The 20,664-nt window shown below is 42.0% G+C and overlaps 1 protein-coding gene across 3 annotated transcripts in view; it reads right to left on the bottom strand.

Moving 5' to 3' along the window:
- COL4A3 (collagen type IV alpha 3 chain) overlaps positions 1–20,664 on the bottom strand; it is a 134,720-nt gene that overhangs the window by 57,455 nt on the left and 56,601 nt on the right. For 2 of the 3 annotated variants that reach the window (XM_019838774.3, XM_019838775.3), the window contains exons 2-10: positions 11,614–11,670; positions 9,428–9,517; positions 6,664–6,708; positions 6,037–6,081; positions 4,630–4,692; positions 3,901–3,954; positions 3,081–3,107; positions 2,249–2,323; positions 44–106 (exon numbers count right to left, since the gene is read on the bottom strand). In XM_019838774.3, coding sequence (XP_019694333.1) covers positions 44–106; positions 2,249–2,323; positions 3,081–3,107; positions 3,901–3,954; positions 4,630–4,692; positions 6,037–6,081; positions 6,664–6,708; positions 9,428–9,517; positions 11,614–11,670 — 519 coding nt within the window. Of the gene's footprint in view, positions 1–43; positions 107–2,248; positions 2,324–3,080; positions 3,108–3,900; positions 3,955–4,629; positions 4,693–6,036; positions 6,082–6,536; positions 6,585–6,663; positions 6,709–9,427; positions 9,518–11,613; positions 11,671–20,664 lie in introns of those variants that run through there. The other variant, XM_045034571.1, reaches the window with a different exon arrangement.

Genomic DNA, 20,664 nt, shown 5'->3' with positions numbered 1-20,664 from the left:
TATTAGTTTACAGTGTCTATAGCTGTGATGGCTTCATACTCACAAAGAGCCCTGGAGGGCCAGGTGGACCAACGGGTCCAGGAAAACCTGGAAGGCCTGGTAAGCCCTGTAAATTAAGAGAAGAGGAGGGTAAGTTTAAGTTTACTTCTTACCTAAGAACGATGTCCATTAATTAAATCTATTAACATATTTTAATGAAAGTTGAGGAGCATGATGGCTCTCGTTTATGGCTGCAGTTAATTACAAAAAAAAAGGGGGGGGGGTGGGGAAAGGAAAAAAAAAAGGTGCCTAAAAGCGCGTTGCCATGTAGGACAGGTTGCCAGGGATACCTGGATGGTAACATTTCCAGGAGCATGACCAGAGCCGTTGCTTTACTTTAGAAGGGTTTTTAAATCTTTGAAATTTTGCTTTTGTCTGTGTGTCTGTCTCTCTGTCTGCCTGTCTCTCAGCCAGGCATACTCCTCCCATAGGGCTTTCCATCTGCTCTCCTTCTGTCTAGAATCCTCTTCCCCCAGACATCTAGAGGACCGACTTCCTTTCCCTTTTCTTATTTTCACTCAAATGTCATCCTTTCCCAGCCCGCCCAATGTAAAGCCACAACCCTCCTTCCAACCTGGACACTCCTTTATCCCCTGGCCCTGCAGTCTTTCCCTCCTTGGCATTTTTTACTATCTAACCAACACTTATTAATTTACTTTTTTTTTTCTATTTTCCCCTACTAGAATGTAAGCTCCATGATGGCAAGAATTTTTTTTTTTGGGGGGGGGGGGTGCTGATTTGTGCACTGTGGTATCTCTACAGCCTAGAATAGCTCCTGGCATATAACTGGCATGTAATTCATGTTTCTTGTATACATGAATGTCCCACTGTTAGATCTTCATCAGTAGAACCCTGTAGTACCTAGCCGACACTCAATGCACACTTAAAGGACACATCAACGTCCCAGATGGCTGCGATCTCTTCTTACTGGATCCCTTTCTTTCAGCATCAAGCCCCTTAAATGTTTCTTAAACAAGAAAAATCAAGAGGCATCATGTTCTGTATCTTTCCTCAAAGGTCGGTAAAGCCTCCTAAGCATGTCATTCTGCCATTTTGTGGCTCACCATTGGTTGGCAGGGGTCATCATCCAGGAGCTCAACAACCTAAACTCAAACTCTTGGATTCACTTAGACAAATTTCCAGAAATTTCCACATATACTTCTGAACTAAGTTAAAATATTTCTGGTTTTAACCTGGAAGTTAGTACCTGTGCCTGAGGTCTACCAAAAAATCCTTTTGGATCACAAAGTAAAGCATACACAGTCCCCCAAATGGCTGTGTCTCTTTGTATCCATCTGGGATCACACTCAGATCTACATACATATGGATAAGAAAGTAAACCACTCTACAGGAAAAAGGCACATTTAAATAAGACCCACTTACTCCTGCAAATTTTGTGATAGGGCTATTACTTAACATTATAGTTTTAAATGATATTCAATGTATGATACAAACCTATGCTTGATTTCAACAAATACAGAGTAAGTGGAACATAATTATTCCTTGAACATTCCTTCTTAGGTGTAGAAAAGCCTGGGTAATTGAGATTTAAGAAGAGATTAAAAGACTTATGAACAAAATCATCCCTTTATGTTAGTTTCATGGAGTTTCTCATAAAGTGAATATTCTAGAGTGAAATGAAGCCGATATGTAAACAGAAGACATGTGAATGTCTACTGCAAATGTTCTTGCAGTTGTCAGAGGTGGGGGTGGAGCATAGGTGGAATGTACAAATGTCCAGTTATAAATAAATGAGTCTTGGGGATGTAAGGTACAGCATAGTGACTATAGTCAATAACGTCGTATTCCAGATTTGAAAGCTGCTAAGAGAGTAAAGTTCTCATCATAAGAAAAAAAAATATTTGTCACGGTGGTGATGGATGTTAACTAGACTTATTGTGGGATCATTTCACAATATGTACAAATCTCTGATCACTACCCTCTACACCGAATATGTCATATGTCAATAGTATCTCCATGAAAAAAGAAAATAAAACAAAGAAGAAAATGGAAAACAAACAATTAAAATGTTCCTAAGAGGGGGAGGAAAAGATCTAGGGGAAGAGAGAGAGAGGAGGGGCAGAGACAAAGACAGAGATGCAGAGACACAGAGAAGGGAGAAAGAGGGAGAGATGGACAGACAGAGACAGAGAAAGAGAGCCAGAACCAGAGAAATGAGAATGAGAAGACCATCCCTGAAGTGCTATACCTGTAATCCTGGGGCTCCTGGCAACCCGGGGTCACCTCTTCCATCAAGTTCTATACCTTCTGCAGCAGGAGCTCCCTTGAAAATAAAGAACTTCATCAACTGTAACCAATGTTATATTTGCAAAGCTCCTTTAAATTGCTTATTCAAACTTCTACTGCTTCAAGGATAAAAGTGCTTTTCAGGGCATACACGTAGAGAAAAGATTTAAGAGTACTCAGTTGGGAAGAGATCTAGATTTTCATATATCCTAAGATAGACAATTTCCTGGGCAAGCAAGAAAGACATAAGAATGACAGAGCATTTCTCAAGATTCCAGAATTAGTGGCAGCTCCTGATCTGGAAGTTGGGACCCTGAGCCTGACGTCAGTTCTTTCCTCCTAGACTCTATTTCCTTCAAGGATTTTCCAAAACTTGTATTTCTTCAGAAATACAGAAAGAGCTAAAAGAAGTTGTCCGATAGGAACAAATATCATGGTCCAATTATTAACTGGTTTCTGAATTAATTATGAAACCTGATTTGGAATCACTTATATCTCATCATTTAATGGAACCCCTTTCAGATGTACCATTAGAGATTTCCTTTCTTTCTTCTTCTTCTTTTTTTTTATCTGTTTATTTTGAGAGACAGAGAAAGCATGAGCAGGGGAGGGGCAGAGAAAGAGGGAGAATCTCAAGCAGCCTCCACGCTGTCAGCGCAGAGCCCATGTGGGGCTCCAACTCACAAACCGTCTTGAGATCAAGACCTGAATGGAAGTCAAGTTGGACATTTAACTCACTGAGCCATGCAGGCGCCTCGGAGATTTTCAATACTAATATGCCGCACATGACTTACCTTTTCTCCTTTCAAGCCAACAGCACCCTAAGAAAAGGAAACCAAATACACAGAATCATTGCTTTGTCCTCACTGCTATTCAACCCCTCTCTCGCTGTATACTTCCCGCTGGCTTTTAAATATGTTCAACTTTCTTTCATTTAAAGAAACAAAACCTCCCCTTAATCTCCCCCAGCCAGTACTGCCCGGATCTCTTCTTCATGTCATCTGCAACCTTCCCATTCTGTTCAGATCCCATTCACTCCTCAGTCCCACACCTGCCTCATGCCCCATCCATGATCAAAGTATCCTTTGCTAAGTCCTGCAATGATGGTGATGTTGTTAAAGTCAATGACAAGTTGTCAGATCTTCGTGGACTTCTCGGCAGCATTGGGCAGCTGTCTGCCACTCCCCTCTACGGAAATACATCTTTCCTAGGCTCCCATCATCTACTCCTTCTGGTTTTCTACCACCAGGGGCCCCTCCTCTTTACGGGCTTATCCTCCTTGACCCGGACATCCCTTGCTAGAGCTTTCTAAGTCATGTCCAAGGCTCTTTTCTCCTTATTCTTGCTCCTTGAGTCACCACCATCCAGGGCCTCTCTGAGCAGATCTAGCTGCCTATCAGCCATCTCCGCTTAGATGTCTCAAATGCAAAATGAAGCCTCAAAGTGCAAACCTGAACTCAACGCATTTATTCATTCATTCGCCACCCATTAGTTGAATGTCTCCTCTCAGCTGCTCTAGACTTTCCCACAGTCTTGACGGATTTCAGCATACGGCCATTCTGGAGTAAATGGCTTGTGTTTACACTTTATACAGAGTTAGAAATGGACACCTACCGGGATCCCCGGGTAGCCTGGTATCCCCGGAAGGCCTGGAAACCCTTGCTCACCCTGGAAGACATACAAAGCTTGTCATTCTTTCTTAGTTGTTCTAGAACAGCCTATTGAGATCTTTTCCCTGTTTCTGTCTTCCAACCCTGCAGTGGTAAATCTAGACAAAGTAACCCAAATTCCTTATGGCTGCTGGGTCATGAGGCTGAAGGCCAGAAAACCATTATCTTAATTGAAAACAGGATTAGAATCTACTATTTCTCAAATTGTGCATAAATGGCAAAAGTCTAATTGTGCCAAGAACTTTTTAATTGCTGTTTCCTTGAAACTTTACTAATTAGTTCTTTCATGGCCACCATTCTGGGAAAAGGAGAGTGCGGTCAGGAAACAAAGAGGATGAGTGAACACTGCAAAGTTCAGTCGTTCCTTGCCAAAGACCAATTTTGCATTCCATGCTTTTGGTTTCTGATTTGCATACACTCACAACCTCAGGCGAAAGTAACCAGGTGAGGTCCCCCCATCCTTCTGTGGGAGAACATGACAGAACGTCCCCAAAAGACAGTCAGAAATCAAACCAGAGGAGGAAAGAAAACCGTTACGTTTCTGTATGCACACTATTGGTTTTGGCTAAAAGGATCTTTCAAGGAAAGCCTGTGCCGTCTCATTCCTCCTTCACCTTGATTGACTCATTTGGCAGAATGTTTCCCGACCAGCTCCTGTGTGAGGAGCACATACCTTAGAACCATTGCACCCTGGTACACCAGCAGGTCCATATGGTCCAGGATGGCCCGGGGTGCCCTGGAAACACAGCAAGTCTCAGAAAGGAGACATGAGCACCAGACCCCGGGAACAAGCGACAAGAGTGAGGAACCCAAGGTGAGGAAAAAGATGGGCTAATTTAGAGAGTTATTTAAATACAAATGGCTATTAATAGTTAAGTAGTATATACAGTTATTTTAGATCACTTAAATAAAAATATAGCAAATAAAATGGGCTAACAAAACCAAAAATTACCAAGTGAGATACAGATATTTTAGATATAACAAGAGACCTTTCTATACAAAATGAAGTCCCTTAACGTGCTGTTTTAAGCTGGAAGAAAAGAAAGGAAAAAGAAGAGGGATATGTGCATGAAGTAACTATTATTTTACTATTCTACACTATTCAACAGAGATAATCTATCTTATTCCATCTATTCTATTCTACTCTATTCTGATCTATCCTATCCTATCCTATCCTATCCTATCCTATCCTATCCTGTTGTATTCCACTCTATTCCACACTACACTCCATTCCATTTTATTCCATCTATCCTATCCTATCCTATCCTATCCTATCCTATCCTATCCTATCCTATCTCATCTATTCTAGTCCATTCTATCCCATCCCATTCTATCTCATCCCATCCCATTCTATCTCATCCCATCCCATCCCATTCCATTCTATCTCATCTCATTCCATCCCATCCTATCCCATCCCATCCCATTCTGTCTCATTCCTTCCCATCCCATCCCATTCTATCTCATCCCATCCCATCCCATTCTGTCCCATTCCATCCCATCCCATCCCATCCCATTCCATCCCATCCCATCCTATCCCATCCCATTCCATTCTATCTCATCTCATTCCATCCTATCCCATCCCATTCTATCCCATTCTGTCTCATTCCTTCCCATCCCATCCCATTCTATCTCATCCCATCCCATCCCATTCCATCCCATCCCATCCCGTCCCGTCCCGTCCCATCCCATCCCATCCCATCCCATCCCATCCCATCCCATCCCATCCCATCTCATTCCATTCTATCCCATCCCATCCTATTCCACTGCATCCCATCCCATTCCATTCTAACCCATCCCATACCATCCCAACTCACTCCACGCTATACCATCTCATACTGTCAAGCCCCATCCTGTCTTGTTCCACTTTGTACCATTCTATTCTGCTTGGATTTCAGGAAATACAGTTTGGCTTGTATGTCCTACAAATTCACACTGTAATATATTATGTGATTCTACTGTGACATTTTCATCAGGTAGCATATGTCTCAGTACCCATTTCCATGCACTATTGCTTTAACCTCTTTATTAAAATGAGCTTTCTTTTTATTTTTTAACTTTACATATTTTCCCCACTACTTACTGGAAGTCCAGGAGGACCTGAGAATCCTGGCAATCCAGTTATTCCCTAAAGACATAGAAAAGGGGAAGGTGGCAAGAAAAACACTTTTAAAACGTTCAACCTGAAAACAGAAACTTATTTGCATTCTAATAACCCCATCCTGCAACTGTAATCAGGAACGGCTAAAATCTATTTGAAAAACAAACAAGCAAGTTTTGACAAACTTTTCTAAATCTTACATTTATAAAACTTTTTAAAAGAGATGATTAAGATCTTTTTTTTGCCTTTTTGGATAGATTTTTAAGGCATAACTTGCATACAGTAGAGTGCCCTAAGCTTCTGCAAACAGCTTGAGGAACGTTTACAGATGTCTGCACGTACATATTGTTATTGCCGCCACCCCATCCAGACAGTGAACATCCCTACCCCCTCCAGCCGGTTCTCTCACACTTTTCCCAGTCCATCAGTACCCACCCCCAACATAGTGACCACTGTTTTCTGCCACTCCAGATCACTTTTACCTGTTCTTGACCTTCAACTATAGAGTGTAGCATACAGAATGTACTCCTTTGTGACATCTGTATAACTTTTACAGTGCAGAGTTCTTATTTTTTATAAAGAAGAAGACGGACCGGTTGGACTACTAACCCTTCCACCTTTGGGACCGGTGAGTCCTGGAAGTCCTGGTGAGCCCTAGAACCAACATAAAAAAAAAAACAAAAACAAACCCAAAAGGCAAACACTGGAAATCATGTGGCACTAAGAAACCCATAAATTAAAAGTCGCCGTTTTATTCATACACCAGCCTGTTTTGCTCTTGTGATTATTTCAGTGTCAACACAGTAAATTGCTTGTTTGTTTAATTGGAGCTAAAATATTTACCGGAAAGGACAAACAAAAATTCAGACAAACCCCTGCTACTCCATGTGGGGGGGGGGGCGGTCAGGGGGGCCCGTAGCATTAGCATCACCTGGAAGCTTGTTAGCAAAGCAGGCTCTCAGGTCTCCCCCACCTCTCAGACGGGTTGACTCAGAATCTACATTTTCACAAGGTTAGAAAATGATTCGTGTTCGCACTGACGCCTATGAAGAGCTGCTGTGAAAGCCCCACGTTAGCCAGACAGCTGCTGAAGTCTGATAAGGATAATGATACAGTTACAATGGGGGATGAGAACGGCAGCCAATATTTCTGTGCATGAAAAACACTTTATTAGCAAAATGTGCCTGGCACGCACAAATAAATAAATAGCAAAGCAAGAACTGCCTGAACCAGAGATAAACTAGCTTCGGGCATCTAATAAATACAGTTTAGAGGCCTTGTTTCTTAGGGAATTACCTTAAATGGAGACTGTCTGAACCAGGCCACTTGGTGGGAAAGTTCCATTGTCCAAAAGCTGTTTTGATCATTCCTGGGAGTTTCAGTACGTTTTGGTATTTTTTTTATTTTTTATTTTGAGAAAGGGGTTGTTACAGAGCCTTCTGAGATTGGATGGTCAAGGCTAAAGTGGGCCTTCACCGAGGAGGTGGAATTTTGCTTGTCTATGTTCGCCTCCCCTGCTGGATGCTCTGTGTTATGATGCAGAAGACTCAAGAGTGACTAGGTTTTGTGTCCCCATTAGAAATGTTCTTCATGCATAAAATACTTAAAATTAAGAGTGGAAATTTTTTAACCTGAAAACTCCATTTGGTCAGGTTTAATAGGCTCTAATTGTTTGCCTTGGATCAAATGATCTTTTGTGTGGCTACATTGATAAAGCACACTGTCGTCCTATACGAACTCCATGACAACATGATACACAGATATTCTTTTCTTTTCTTTTCTTTTTTATATGTTTTATTTATTTTTGAGAGAGTGGAGGAGGGGGAGGGGCAGAGAGAGAGAGAGAGAGAGAGAGAGAGAGAGACAGAGGATCTGAAGCAGGCCGTCAGCACGGAGCCAGATGCAGGGTTTGATCTCAAGAACCGTGAGATCGTGACCTGAACCAAAGTCGGATGCTTAACCAACGGAGTCACCCAGGAGCCCCTACAGTTATTATTTTAACTGATTGCAGGCTTCTCTAAAGAAACGCCAAGGTAACAAGCAGAGTGGGTGCAGAGAACAAAACAAAAAGGAAAGAGTTGGCTTGGGGTTGACCCAAGTCCAGAATTGAAGCAAATTCATTTTATTAGTGAAATGGATGAATATACTAGGCCACACCCTGGAGGAAGGCAGAGGGATGGTCAGAGACCGAATGGGTCTGAATTCAGACACTAAATGTCCAGCATCTGGATGACTTTTTTCAAAATTAGGGTCAGAAGAAAGAGAAATGGAGAAAAAGCACATAAATGAATTGGAGAGACATGAAGCGGAAGAATTCACGGAAAAACCACAAAATTTTGCATGTTTCTTCGAACATACAGATGTGGGTTTAGTTTCTTTGGTTACAGGAATTTGATTCTGGCATCATATAAAACCAGATTTGAACTCTGATCTTGCCACCTTTCACTGTGGAGTCCAGGATGAGTTAATTATGGGCTCCGAGTGTCAGTTTCCTCATCCCTAGAATGGAGATGAGAATATGAGTCACCATAGTCAGGATTTCTGGGACCGATGTGAAGAGTAAACGAGATACAGGGCAGAGTAAACGTCCCAATGCTTCACATGGAATAGAGTCGCAGTAAATGTTGCCTGTGATTACCACTTAAGTATACCACACATTTGGGAAATTTAAAAAGACTCTGCAGGGATCAGTGACAATTATCTTTCAGAGCTTATTAGTTAGTGCATAGCTTGCTGGAGGCCAGCAGTCAGGGGAACAACCACGTGAGTGCAGGAGAGCCCAGGCTTAAGTTTAGCTAATGTCCACAGCAGGAAAGAGCCATCAGCAAATCTAGTGGTTATGTAGTTATTTAGCAAATCCTCTAGGGTATTTATTTAAACAAAGCCCTTTGTTGTATCACAGACTTTAGGATAAAAATGTGTGATGAGTTGAGAAAGAGGGACCCATGAAAAAAGAGAAGGGTGTGGCAAAAAGAAGAGTATCCGAGGAAGGAGAATTCCAGAAACAGGGAAAGACAAGTGTTTCAAGAAGAGAGAGATCGGCAGGGTGTGAAACAAAGCAGAAGGGTGCGGGTCAGATAAGGACACAAAAGTCATGGGTGATTTCTGCAGGAATGTTTTCAGGGCAGGAGGACCAGAGGCAAATTATTGCCGGCTGGAGAGTGAATAGTAAGTGGGGTTAGTTTGTTTTTTTAAATCCTGACAGAGAAAGGAAAGACAGGGGGAGGGATGGCAATCCTTTGCTTACAGGACTTGAAAGATCTAGGGGAAATTTCATATTTGTATGGGGAACATCTGCATGCCTAAGGACTGAAAGAGAAAAGCTAACATCAAAAAGAAAGGGATGGCCAAGAGAGCTTATAAACTGACATACCTTGGGTCCCTGCGGCCCAGGCAAGCCTTCGGGACCTGGGAACCCCTTCTGGCCAGGAGAACCAGCGGGTCCAGGAAAGCCTTTCTCCCCCTGTGAAAACCAGAACAAGATAAGAAACACACAGAATAGCACCGCCCAGCAACAAACACACCTACAACCGTTGCTTTCTTTTCTTTACAACTTAATGATAACATTGGACACGTATTTTTTCCTTGGCTCAATAAAATTCGCACTCAGCAGTCAGCGTAACCGTAAGTGGAAGGCTACCAGCTGTTAGCATTTGTCTGCAGTCTTGCAAGCGATTGCCTTTGGTCTGGTAGGAACTACTTTTCCCCAAAAGGTGGGGCTACCCAGAGCAGAGATTAAGAGAAAGGGAATCGGGAACCGGGGGTGGGAAGCCCAAATAGAAAGCTGAGATTAGCGCAGTGCGTTTGCTGGGAGATGGCGAGAGAGTGAGGCTAAGGCTCAAGAATGTGTTTGGGGAGTGTGCATAATTGCTGTGGTAGCTTGAAAAGAACAATGTGCAGGCTATCAGTTTTAGTCCTTTCTTGATTACACAGGAATTAGTAATCCAATCTATTTGTGTAGGAGATGCAGGAGATATCAAGAGTGGCATAACCAAAAGGGTGAGCGGAATAGTTTTTTTTAGAAAGAGTTAGATGCTATTATGACAAAGCCCTTAGTAACTAGCGAAAATAATTTAGGCCCAGTGCATCACGTGGTTCTACCAACAAATAATTTTCCCGACGTGGATCCTGGGATTTCACTCTAATAGTAAAGGTCGCTGGCTGATTCAGTCAATTTAATTACACCACTGGCAAATTAAATTAAAAAAAAAAAAAGAGAGATCAAGTTGGCTATTGCATATTGTTGTGTGTACACAGCCACATCCCATAAAAAGAAACAAAAGAATTTGCTACACCCCTCCCCAAACCCAGTTACCCACACACATTCTAGAGTAGCAGCTTGCACAGAGCAGGGACTCAATAAATTCTTGAATGCAAGAATAAATCCCAGCTCTCCAACACGGATCTGAGTATATACATTCATAGCTGCAGGGAAAAACCTAACTCAAACTACACATCAATTATAGAATAACTGGAAATAAATGTAATAATTATTATAGTTAGTATATAAATTATATGTAAATCATTTTATCTAAAGAGCTAGAAGCATGTTCTAAAATATTTTTAGTCACCCTTCACTATTGTTAAGCAATTCATTAGCATCCCGGAGGAAAGGGTTTTGTAAACAAAGAAAAAACTTTAGTTCTGCCTCTGTCTTAATTATCACAAATTGCAAGTTAATGGAGCGAATTAATGAGATTTCATGGCATTCTTTTTTTTCTTGAAGTCTGCAATGGAGCTACAGGTTTCCCCCCCGCTATCCGAAAGCACAGAGTTCCTACGAAACTTTTCTCAAACTGAAATGGTACAAAGAGTATCCCCGCTTTCTAAAAGTTCGAATTACACCATTTCGCTTTTGTGAAAAACTTACATTAGTATGGTAATTTTTTTTCACAGAGGCAAAAATCCTCTTTGGAGATCTCTTGCTTGGCAGAAACAAAGGTCAAGGTCGGTCTTTCCTAAAAAACGAATTGGCGCCAGGCGAGCTTTCAGAAAGCGGGGGGCACCTGTACTTCCTCGTGCTGAATTTTGGCCTCAACCATAGTGCTGCTGCAGGATTCGTTCACTAGGGGGCGCGCCTGCACCAGTGCTGCAGGGCTCGAAGTCTGCGGATGTCAATGTCTGGATCAAAGTGAGTGAACGGAGCTGTTTCCAGTTGTTCTTTCGTGTTTATCAACATTGTAAATAGGGTTATACATATAGATGCATTCTTATAAATCTTTCTTTTTTGCTAACAGACCAAAAGAGTTAGAGTTTAACTGACGGTATTCACACCAGTTGTCTGAAACTTTCTAGAAGGCTTTCTTTTCTTTTTTTCCTTTTTCCTTTTTTCTTTTTCCTTTCCTTTTTCCTTTCCTTTTTCCTTTCCTTTCCTTTCCTTTCCTCTTTTCTTTTCTTTCTTTCTTTCTTTCTGTTAATGTTTATATATGATTTCTTTAAAATTTGATTTGGGGAATGGAATAACACATTGTGGGTCTTTCTGCTATTAGGCAAAGAAGAGTGAATTCTTGGATGAGCTCTGCAGAGGAAAAAAAGCAATATTTAAGATTTTGTTTTTACCTTCTCTCCTTTGATCCCATCACAGAAGCACTGGCCTTTGTCTTTACAGACACAGCCCTAGGAAAAAGGGAAAAAAGAATGAGTTTTGTTTAACAACAACTTAATAAATCCTGACTGACAGGGCAAAAGCAAACATATTTTTCTGTTCTTTGAGCATTAAACACTATTCGTTAGGAGCCATGTGATACTGGGGCAACATTATCAACAGAAATAGAGTCGAAAAGTGAGATGTTGCATGTAGGAGAACTCTTGGGTGAGTGTACACCATTTTTATCAAATGTAGGAATTTTAAGCTATGCAAAATACAAAAGTCATCTATCCTTTTTTTCAGGATAATGTATCATTGAACCACATGAAATTGACATAATTGTAAGCAGAAAGTGGTCTAATGTTGGCAAATTTCTTAGGTTTAACATAATGTACATATATGCATATGCGTATATGAACTGGTCATATCTTCCATAGGTGACTCGAATGGTTTCTTTTCCTGAAATGATGTTTAACACTGAGAAAAGTTGATCAGTATCCACCATGTGTCTTTAAGGGGAAAAATCTAACTCACTAATGTTGGTATCAAAATGTTCTTACTTTAAAACAAAACCAAAAATTTAGCTGGGAGCTTGGGACCGCTTATCCTGTCTAAGCGGTCATTGGGACACAGTTTAAAACCTATGCACCTGCCAACTCTAATAAAGGTCAATTTTTAAAAATTGCTCTGCCAGCAGAGGGACAAAAAAGTAGTTTAGAATACTGGATTTGCAATGTGTTTTGATACATGTTCTATGTTTATATATTTATCTTTTTCAGTTTTTTTTTCCTTCGGGTTAATATTAACTGAGAACTAGTTTGCTTTCCACAGGAAAAGGATATTAATCGACAGCAAAAGGCAGGGCAAGTCTAGGGCATGTGCTGGCTGGTTGGTAGGAAAAATAAAAGAGAGATCGCCTCAGATATTTCCAAAGTGGAAGATCCTATTTACGCAATTAAAATAAGATACACAAGCGAAAACATCCTCAGTTAAATATATTTCCTGAGACTAGGGCAGTAGGCTATGGTGCCCTTCAAGGAAAGGAAGTGTATAGTAATTTTCAGATGCCACATTTATATACCTCACAATTTATATGAATGGAGAGTGACTGATTGAAAAGGAAAATCTATATTCTCCCCAAGGGTTGGATATTTGGTATTTTTTAGAAGGCTGCATTTTTCTTTCTTCCCAGATGTTTGGGGTCAAGTCATACCCTGACTGAATTGTTCAATCTTGTCTTTCTGGAGTTTTAAGCTTTTAGGCTCATTTCAGTCACATACTTAAGCACACTCTATGAAAGCAATAGTTTCAAAGTGTGGATCCCCAGACCAGCAGCATCCGCATCACCTGTGAACTTGTCAGAAATGCAAATTATTGGCCCCACCCCAGACCCGCTGAATCAGAAACCCTGGGGGTGCGTCTCACTATTCTGTTTTAATAAACTCTCGATTCTGATACCACAGCTCTAAATTAGCATCTAAAATCTGAGTCTGCAAGCTAGAGCTCATTCTCTGTTTCTGAACACTAGATCATGTGAGACACGAATTTGCACATCTGTTTTTTTTGTTTGCCATGTCTTTCTTCCTGTCATTCCAAGCAAGTAGTCAGGACTTTGTGTCCCTTACTTCAGGGATGCTTTTGTCACTTGGGTGAAAGCAAAAGCTTCCTGAAGACAAGAGTCCTTCTGGCTTTTGTTTCTGTTTTAAATACCTGCTGACAGTTGGTCCCAAGAGTGGAGGGTCACGCAAGCAGCTCCCACACAGCCTCTGGAGGGGGCAGCAGGGCCTCAATAAGGACTCTGAGTCCCACATCCAGGGAGAGCACCAGGCATTGGGCAAGAAAGCTCAACCCTCCCAAGGACCCAATGCTCTATTTCACATGGTGATGGCAGGCCACTGTTTTCCAATGGACATTGAGCATCTCTGATTCTTCCGCCTCCCAGACACAACACAGCACGTTCTGAGAATCTCTGAACCACAGGTAATCCTCTAACCTCTGAGAAGGTGCATGGAAGCCATGAGATAGGCCAAATTAATTTTATTTCTCAAAGTAAAAGCCATATTTGCCATACATTACTGGAAATCTGTCAATGTCAGTTTGAACAAAGAAGTGTTTGCCGAACTCCCTCAAATGCAATCAGGTCCTCCTTCTTGTTTGCTCCCATGGACCACTTGTAGTTATATGTTTAATGTACATCTCCCCTAATGCTCCTAGGCCCTAAAAGGGAAGGAATTAGAGTCTTCTTCACACTAGTAGCCGTGGTGTTTAATAAATCCTGGATAAACGCTTGTGGACTAATTGAATGGGTCAATGGGTTGATGGAAAACTGGTAATTTGTTTGTATCCTATCTGGACCTGGAATTTCAAGGTATTTGAATCATATGACTATTGTCACGCTGCCATGACTAAGACATTTTCTCTGCGCATGAATTAGGCAAAACTATGGTTGAAGTGGCAAAAAATGAAATAGAAGGTTTGGCTATTTTACTACATGTTAAAATTAACAAAGGCTAATTAGTTGTCAGTTGCTTGCACTTAAAAATATTTTTTAAAAATTTAAAACCCTGGGAAGAATCAAAAAATAGTGCAATGAACCCTTATGTATCTTCTCATCTAGGTGTGGCAACTGTTACCATCTCTCTCTCTCTCTCTCTCTCTCTCTCTCTCTCTCCCTCACACACTCACATGCACACATGCTCTTTTTGCCAAACCATTCAAAAGTAGACTACAGACACCATGGTACTTCGCCACTAATGTTTCTGCGTGCAACTCCCCCAAACAAGAGTATGTTCTTATCCAGTTGAAACATCATTCCTGAACCTACAAAATCAAGACTAATGCAGTAACTTCAGGCTACTAGTTTTAAAGTTAGACCTTATACACGATTCTTGATGACCATTAGAAAATGGGAAGCTGTTTAATTGTAGCAAATCTTTCATTTCATACCATAGATTTGGTCTCGATCAATACTTTTACCTATAACCAATACATGAAGTCGTATCCCAACCAGTGACTGTCACAGTTCTAAGGAAGAATCCTTAGGACTCACACGGGTGGTATTATTCAGGGGTTGGGTGTGGAGCTCTCTGTGTCTGACCATTCTGTTCCTTTGAGTTCCCTCTTGCCTGGGGTCTGGCTTCTTATCATCACCCATAGTGACTCTGCTCCCCTTTTCTGATCATCAAAACCACAGTTCCTGAGTTTTTACATGATTATCCTTCAGTTTGGATCTTGAAACATTGGGGGCAACATATTTAGCTTTTGTTTGCATTTGGTTTCATTGTCTTTACATTAGGGTAAAAGCCCTGTTTGATGGTTCAAAAACATCTGGTTAACTGAAAAAGTTCGTTAAAGCGAGAAAGCAGAAACAAATGAACAAACAGGTCCATGAACATGTTAGACATTTTATAACTTACAACATATATGTCTACACCAATTCTTCAGTCTTATGAAAGACGGTCTAGGTCTTTTCCTTGGGAATGGGTCCGCTGTTGGAATTCTGTGACGTCATTCTTGCTAAGTCACACCCATAATGCACCACTGACAATGTCAACTTTTGCTTTCTTTGAAACAGACCAATTGCTGAAAGATGCTTATGGAGCAATCTGAGTAGAGTTCTTCTAGATATCAAACGAGGTTCTTCTCTAACTTCTTAAATGTTTTCTCAGCCACACTTAATTGGATAGCAGTTTTTCTATCATCTGATTAAACCTTTCAACCTAGTTGTCACAGCAATCCAAGTGTTATGCATTTGTATTTAACCAATTTGGCATTTAATATTTCATGAAATTCCTTTGTTATAATAATATGTACAACTGGCAGAAACCACTAACTCTTGGCAATCATAAAACTCCACCAATGGAATAAGCATATGGAATAGCATATAAGCATATGCTAGTGTGAGGGAGAAGCCTAAGGGATGGGTCTCAGGTGGGCAGTGCCAGTGGGCATCGACTGGTCTGTTATGGAGCAGGCATGGAGAGTTCTGGTCAGTCCAGGAGTCACTCAAAAGCAGAGTCATTGAGAGAGGATCTACTATACTCTCTATTCATCCGTCATGTCACCCACATGCAGGTGGTCATTACTGTTGCCAAGACTCCAGAGCCAGGTCCAGGGCTATTTCTATGCCTGGGTTAGCAGAGATGTTCCCAAACTGTTCCAGCTTTAATTTGCAGTTAAAGTGGCAAGGCATGGCCTGCCTATATATCTGCAAAATTGGACTGACTAGGACTTCAGAGAATGTGACAATTATGCTGACATGTGGATGCTCCACCTGATTAAATAAGCTCAAAATTGTAGTCAGGGCCACTCTCTGGCAGCTGTTCAACTGCTGCTTTAGAAGCAAGTACTGCCCGTGTGATACAGTGGAGAGCCCTGGACAGGGCCATGGAAATTAGGCACTTCGCTTTCTGGAGGACAATGACAGTAACCCCAGACTCAAGAGAGTCATTTCTCTTTTTCAGAATCTTTTTTTTTTAATGTTTATTTATTTTTCAGAGAGAGACAGAGACAGAGCATGAGTGGGGGAGGAACAGAGATTGAGAGAGAGAGAGAGAGAGAGAGAGAGAGAGGGAATCTGAAGCAGGCTCCAGGCTCTGAGCTGTCAGCACAGAGCCCAATGCAGGGCTTGAACTCTCAAACTGTGAGATCATGACCCGAGCCGAAGTCAGATGCTTAACTGACCGAGCCACCCAGGAGCCCCAAGAGAGTCATTTCTCTCAATTAAACTGTTTTTCCTCAATTAATTTTTAAATTTGCAAATGTATTTGAATAATTCAAATAGATTATTTAGCTAAAAGATAGAGGGGCTATATTTTCATTTTCATTGAGTTTGATCCACTTTTTTGGACTCACCTTTGAAACACCATGGAATGTTGTTCTATGGTAGAATAGAATATGACCCATTACTTTCTATTCAAATGCTATAGCACTTAAAAGCAAGAGTGGCCAAATGCTACTAACCATTAAGAAAGCGTAACTGATGGATATTTCTTAAGTAACATCTTTATGATTTTTCCTCTTCCAATAGTCAAGTACCTCTTAGTTTCCATATACCTTAATCAAGTAAGAAATCATTTCTCATGAGTGGAAAGCTCTTAATAAGTATTTTATGGGTTTTCTCACCCTGCTAACCATTAACACATCAGGAAGTGATCCAAGATTACATGACGGCTCAGCGCTTTTGCCTATTAAATAGTTAAACTTGTGAGAATAATTCATATAAAGGTCACATGCACTTTTTACAACCTCACTTAAAAGGCAAAATAAACTTCGATAGTAGAGAATCTTAAAAGGTTTAGAAGTCCAGAAATCACAGTTCTTAGGCCAGATCTACATAGGATCTATTCCTCGATTTGCCAGCTATGAACTGGAGCTTTGGAAAAATTACTTAATCCTTCCAAGTTACCTCTTTGAAGATGGAAGACATTAACATCTATCCTGCAGTGTTTTTGTGAGGACGATTTGAGATGCTGTCAATACAGAGCTTGCAGAATGCCCTGTATTCAGTAAAAGACTCAGTCAAAGGCGGACCCCCCTCTTTCTCCTTCTCCTTTCTTGCTGCAATACTCTAGGCCAAACGACACACACGCTATTGTCTAATCCTTCCTACCATCATCCCGTCTAGCCGCCATCTTGTCTGACATTTCCTCCCGAAGTTGTTTGTCCAATGCCAAAGAATTGGTCCCGATTCCGACAGCAAGAGTAAGAGAGATTGAAAAGCCAACTGTTGTTAAGCTGCAAATGAATTAAGTAGTATTTGTTACTAGTACTCTCAGAGTATACCGAATATATTAGTTGACATCATTTGTCCATGAGCGCAGATATAATTTATTTTACTCGTTTAGTAAAATATTGGTTGGAAACCCCAATGACACTTGATGCTTCTACATGACAGGTGCCAAGTCAAGTGTATTATACAAAGGCAGCAGGCACTTCCTGGAAGGCTGATCTCAGCTGCTCTCACACTCCTCTTTTTGTCTCAGCTCCTGTCTGCCCTTGGATCACCCATGGATCGCCCGCACATTGCCTTCTCTTCCTGGCATTGTGGCAGAAGGATTAAGGGCACTGGTTCGAGGACACACTTCCTGAGTCTACATCCCAGCTCTGCCAAGTCACTCGTATAGTTTTAGGTGATCTCTAGTGCCTCAGTTTCCACATCTGTAAAATGGGGTCAAATGGGTGAATATCGGTAAAGCACCTGGATGAGTATGTGGCATGCTTACTGAAGGCTGTGAAGGAAACCAGAATGTGTCAGCCCAAATATGCCTCTATGACATAAAAAATTACTTTGAATTGTAAGCAATTAACAAGCAGTGAGTGCAGAGAAGGCTCCCCCTTTTCTGTGCAAAGGCAAGAAATAAACTCTCATTTGACTGGAGATGAATTCTTACCGGTCCAGAGGCAGCATCAGAGGAATCTGAAAATAAACCTTATCCTCCTAGTTACTCCTGCACCATTTACTAGCTCTCCCCAAAACCCCTTTGTCTTGTTAATTCTTCACAAATTTATTACTTCTTTGTCTAAAAGGTATAAAAGCTTCCTGCTCTGTTCACCTCTTTGGTTCCTCACTCCCTTGTGAGGGCTCCCATGCACATGTAAAATTTTAATGAAATGTGTGTGATTTTCTCCTGTTAACCTGTCTTTGTCAGTTTAGTTTTTAGACCCAGCCAGGGGCCCTAAGAGGGTCAAGGAGAGGGGTGCCTGAGGGGCTCAGTTGGTTAGGCGTCCGACTTTGGCTCAAGCCATGATCTCACCGCTTGTGAGTTTGAGCCCCACATCGGACTCTGTGCCGACAGCTCGGATTCTGTGTCTGTCTCTCTCTGCCCCTCTTCTGCTCGCACTCTGTCTCTGTCTCACTCAAAAATAAACATTAAAAAAAAATTAAAAAAATAAAAGAGGGTCAAGGAGAACTTTTTCCTCCCCTACAGCTCTTACTTGGGCTATCAACAGTGTGGGCAATTAGTATTAATTTAATACCGCTACTTAAATGCCCATGCGTTGAGGGCTTACTATGTTTTCCAGACTGCAAGTAGAAACGATGTGTCACAATTCCTTCTGTCTCCCCAGCGCTGGCAGGCGGCAGACATTTATGAACTCCTTTTACTCTTAAAACAAATAAAGACGGTAACTCTGCACATGCATTTGTATTAGTCATTAACAGGCCGGGAGATACTTTCCAAATAATCTCGGGTGTTGCCTCTCTCTACCCTTAAAACCCCGTATGCCCATCGTACGTGCATTCCCGTGGAACACAAGTGGCCTTCCCTGCCTGCCCCCCAACCCCCGCCCCCAGCCTCGCCTCCCCCACGCCCAGCCTAGCCCGGTTTAGTGTAAGGGGAAGTTGGCAACGGTCAAAGCTGGTTAACACTCTACTGAGCAGGTCTGTTGATTCTGCATTATGATTATTGATCCTTTGCCCAGCCAATGGCCTGAGGCGAACGTTTTTGTGCGTGAAAAGAGCTGACCAAGTGTGGCTGACTGGGCCAGACAGGCTCCATGAGCTGGGCTTTGCAGGGCCCCTCCGTCCCGCGTCTGCCTCAAGCAACGGACCATGAGCCTTGGCAGTGTGCCCTCCAGTGAAGGAGAAAGACGCCCGTGCCCCGCTCTCTCGGTGGCCCCTTCTCCCCACCCAGGAGCCGCTGCCACCACACTTGGGTGTCACAGAAATCTCACTGGAGCTGCCACTTGCTATCTTTCAACCCCTGTCCGGAGACACATCGCTAGTCTAGACATCTAAATCAGCCACCCGTTTCTGATTTTCTGGACGGCAGCGGGCAGGCAGATTGCTGGCTCTGACAAAGAAAGTGGCAGTCAGAGGTCTCTGGTACACTGGGGAACGAGTCCAGTAAGAAAGTTGCGTCCACCTCGTGTAAGGCAGTGAGTGGGATTCCCACCTCTCGTCATTAACTCTAGGTATTTTTCTTTTTGCTTGCCCTAAAAGGTGTCGAATCCAGTAGGACCCAGAGGCCTTCGCCATTGACGGGAGATTGATGGACTCCGAAGGGTCCCATGATAAGGATGCTGGAGAGGAAATGAACTTTGATCGGTCCTATAATGATTTCAGTAGTTAACGTGTTTTGAGCAGTGTTTTGAGCAGATGGCACTGCTCAGGCTCTCTGCTTCGTGCATGACCTCATTTACATCTGGGAACAATTCTGTGAGGTGGGTCCTAGTATTAGCCGCCTCCCCCTTGTAGCGAAGAAAACTGGGCTGTCAGAAGCGACAGGTAGTTACGAATGGAGCTGGGGGGATCTGCATCCAGGTCTGACCCAGAGCCATATTCTCAACCATTATGCTATATTTAATGATCAGCTGGCTTTTCGGGCCACTGAGGCGTTGGCGGAGGGACTCAGATGTAGTTCTTCCCCTCACCCTGCCGCTGTGCCCCCAACGATGGGATGTAAAATAACAATGACAAACATAACATGGTAGTTCATGACATTTGCAGTATAAATCAGGAATTGGCACACTGCACTCCACAGGCCAAATCCAGCCAGCCATCTGTTTCTATACTGCTTCTGAGCTAAGAATGGTTTTTATATATATTTTTTTAAATTTTCAAATAGTTAAAAAAAATGAAAAATAATCTTTTGTAACGTGAAAATTATATGAACTTCAAATTTCAGTATCTATAAACAAAGTTTTATATTTTGTTAATAAAAACTCTTGTATGTGTTTGGGGCGCCTGGGTGGCTCAGTCGGTTAAGTGTCTGACTTCGGCTCAGGTCATGATCTCGCAGTTCGTGAGTTCGAGCCCCATATCGGGCTCTGTGCTGACAGCTCAGAGCCTGGAGCCCGCTTCGGATTCTGTGTCTCCTTCTCTCTCTGCCCCTCCCCCACTTGCACTCTGTCTCTCTGTCTCTCAAAAATACATAAACATTAAAAAAATTTTTTTTAATAAAAAAAATAAACATACTTGTATGTGTTTTCTCCCTTGTTCTACAGGCATCTGCATAGTATCCTTAATGTTGCCTCTTAGCCCACAAAGCCTAAAATAGTTGCTAACTGACCCTTTACAGAGA

This window comes from Felis catus, chromosome C1, assembly GCF_018350175.1.
Source record: "Felis catus isolate Fca126 chromosome C1, F.catus_Fca126_mat1.0, whole genome shotgun sequence".
In the NCBI taxonomy this organism is placed as follows: domain Eukaryota; kingdom Metazoa; phylum Chordata; class Mammalia; order Carnivora; family Felidae; genus Felis; species Felis catus.
This window is presented reverse-complemented; position numbering and strand designations above follow the sequence as displayed.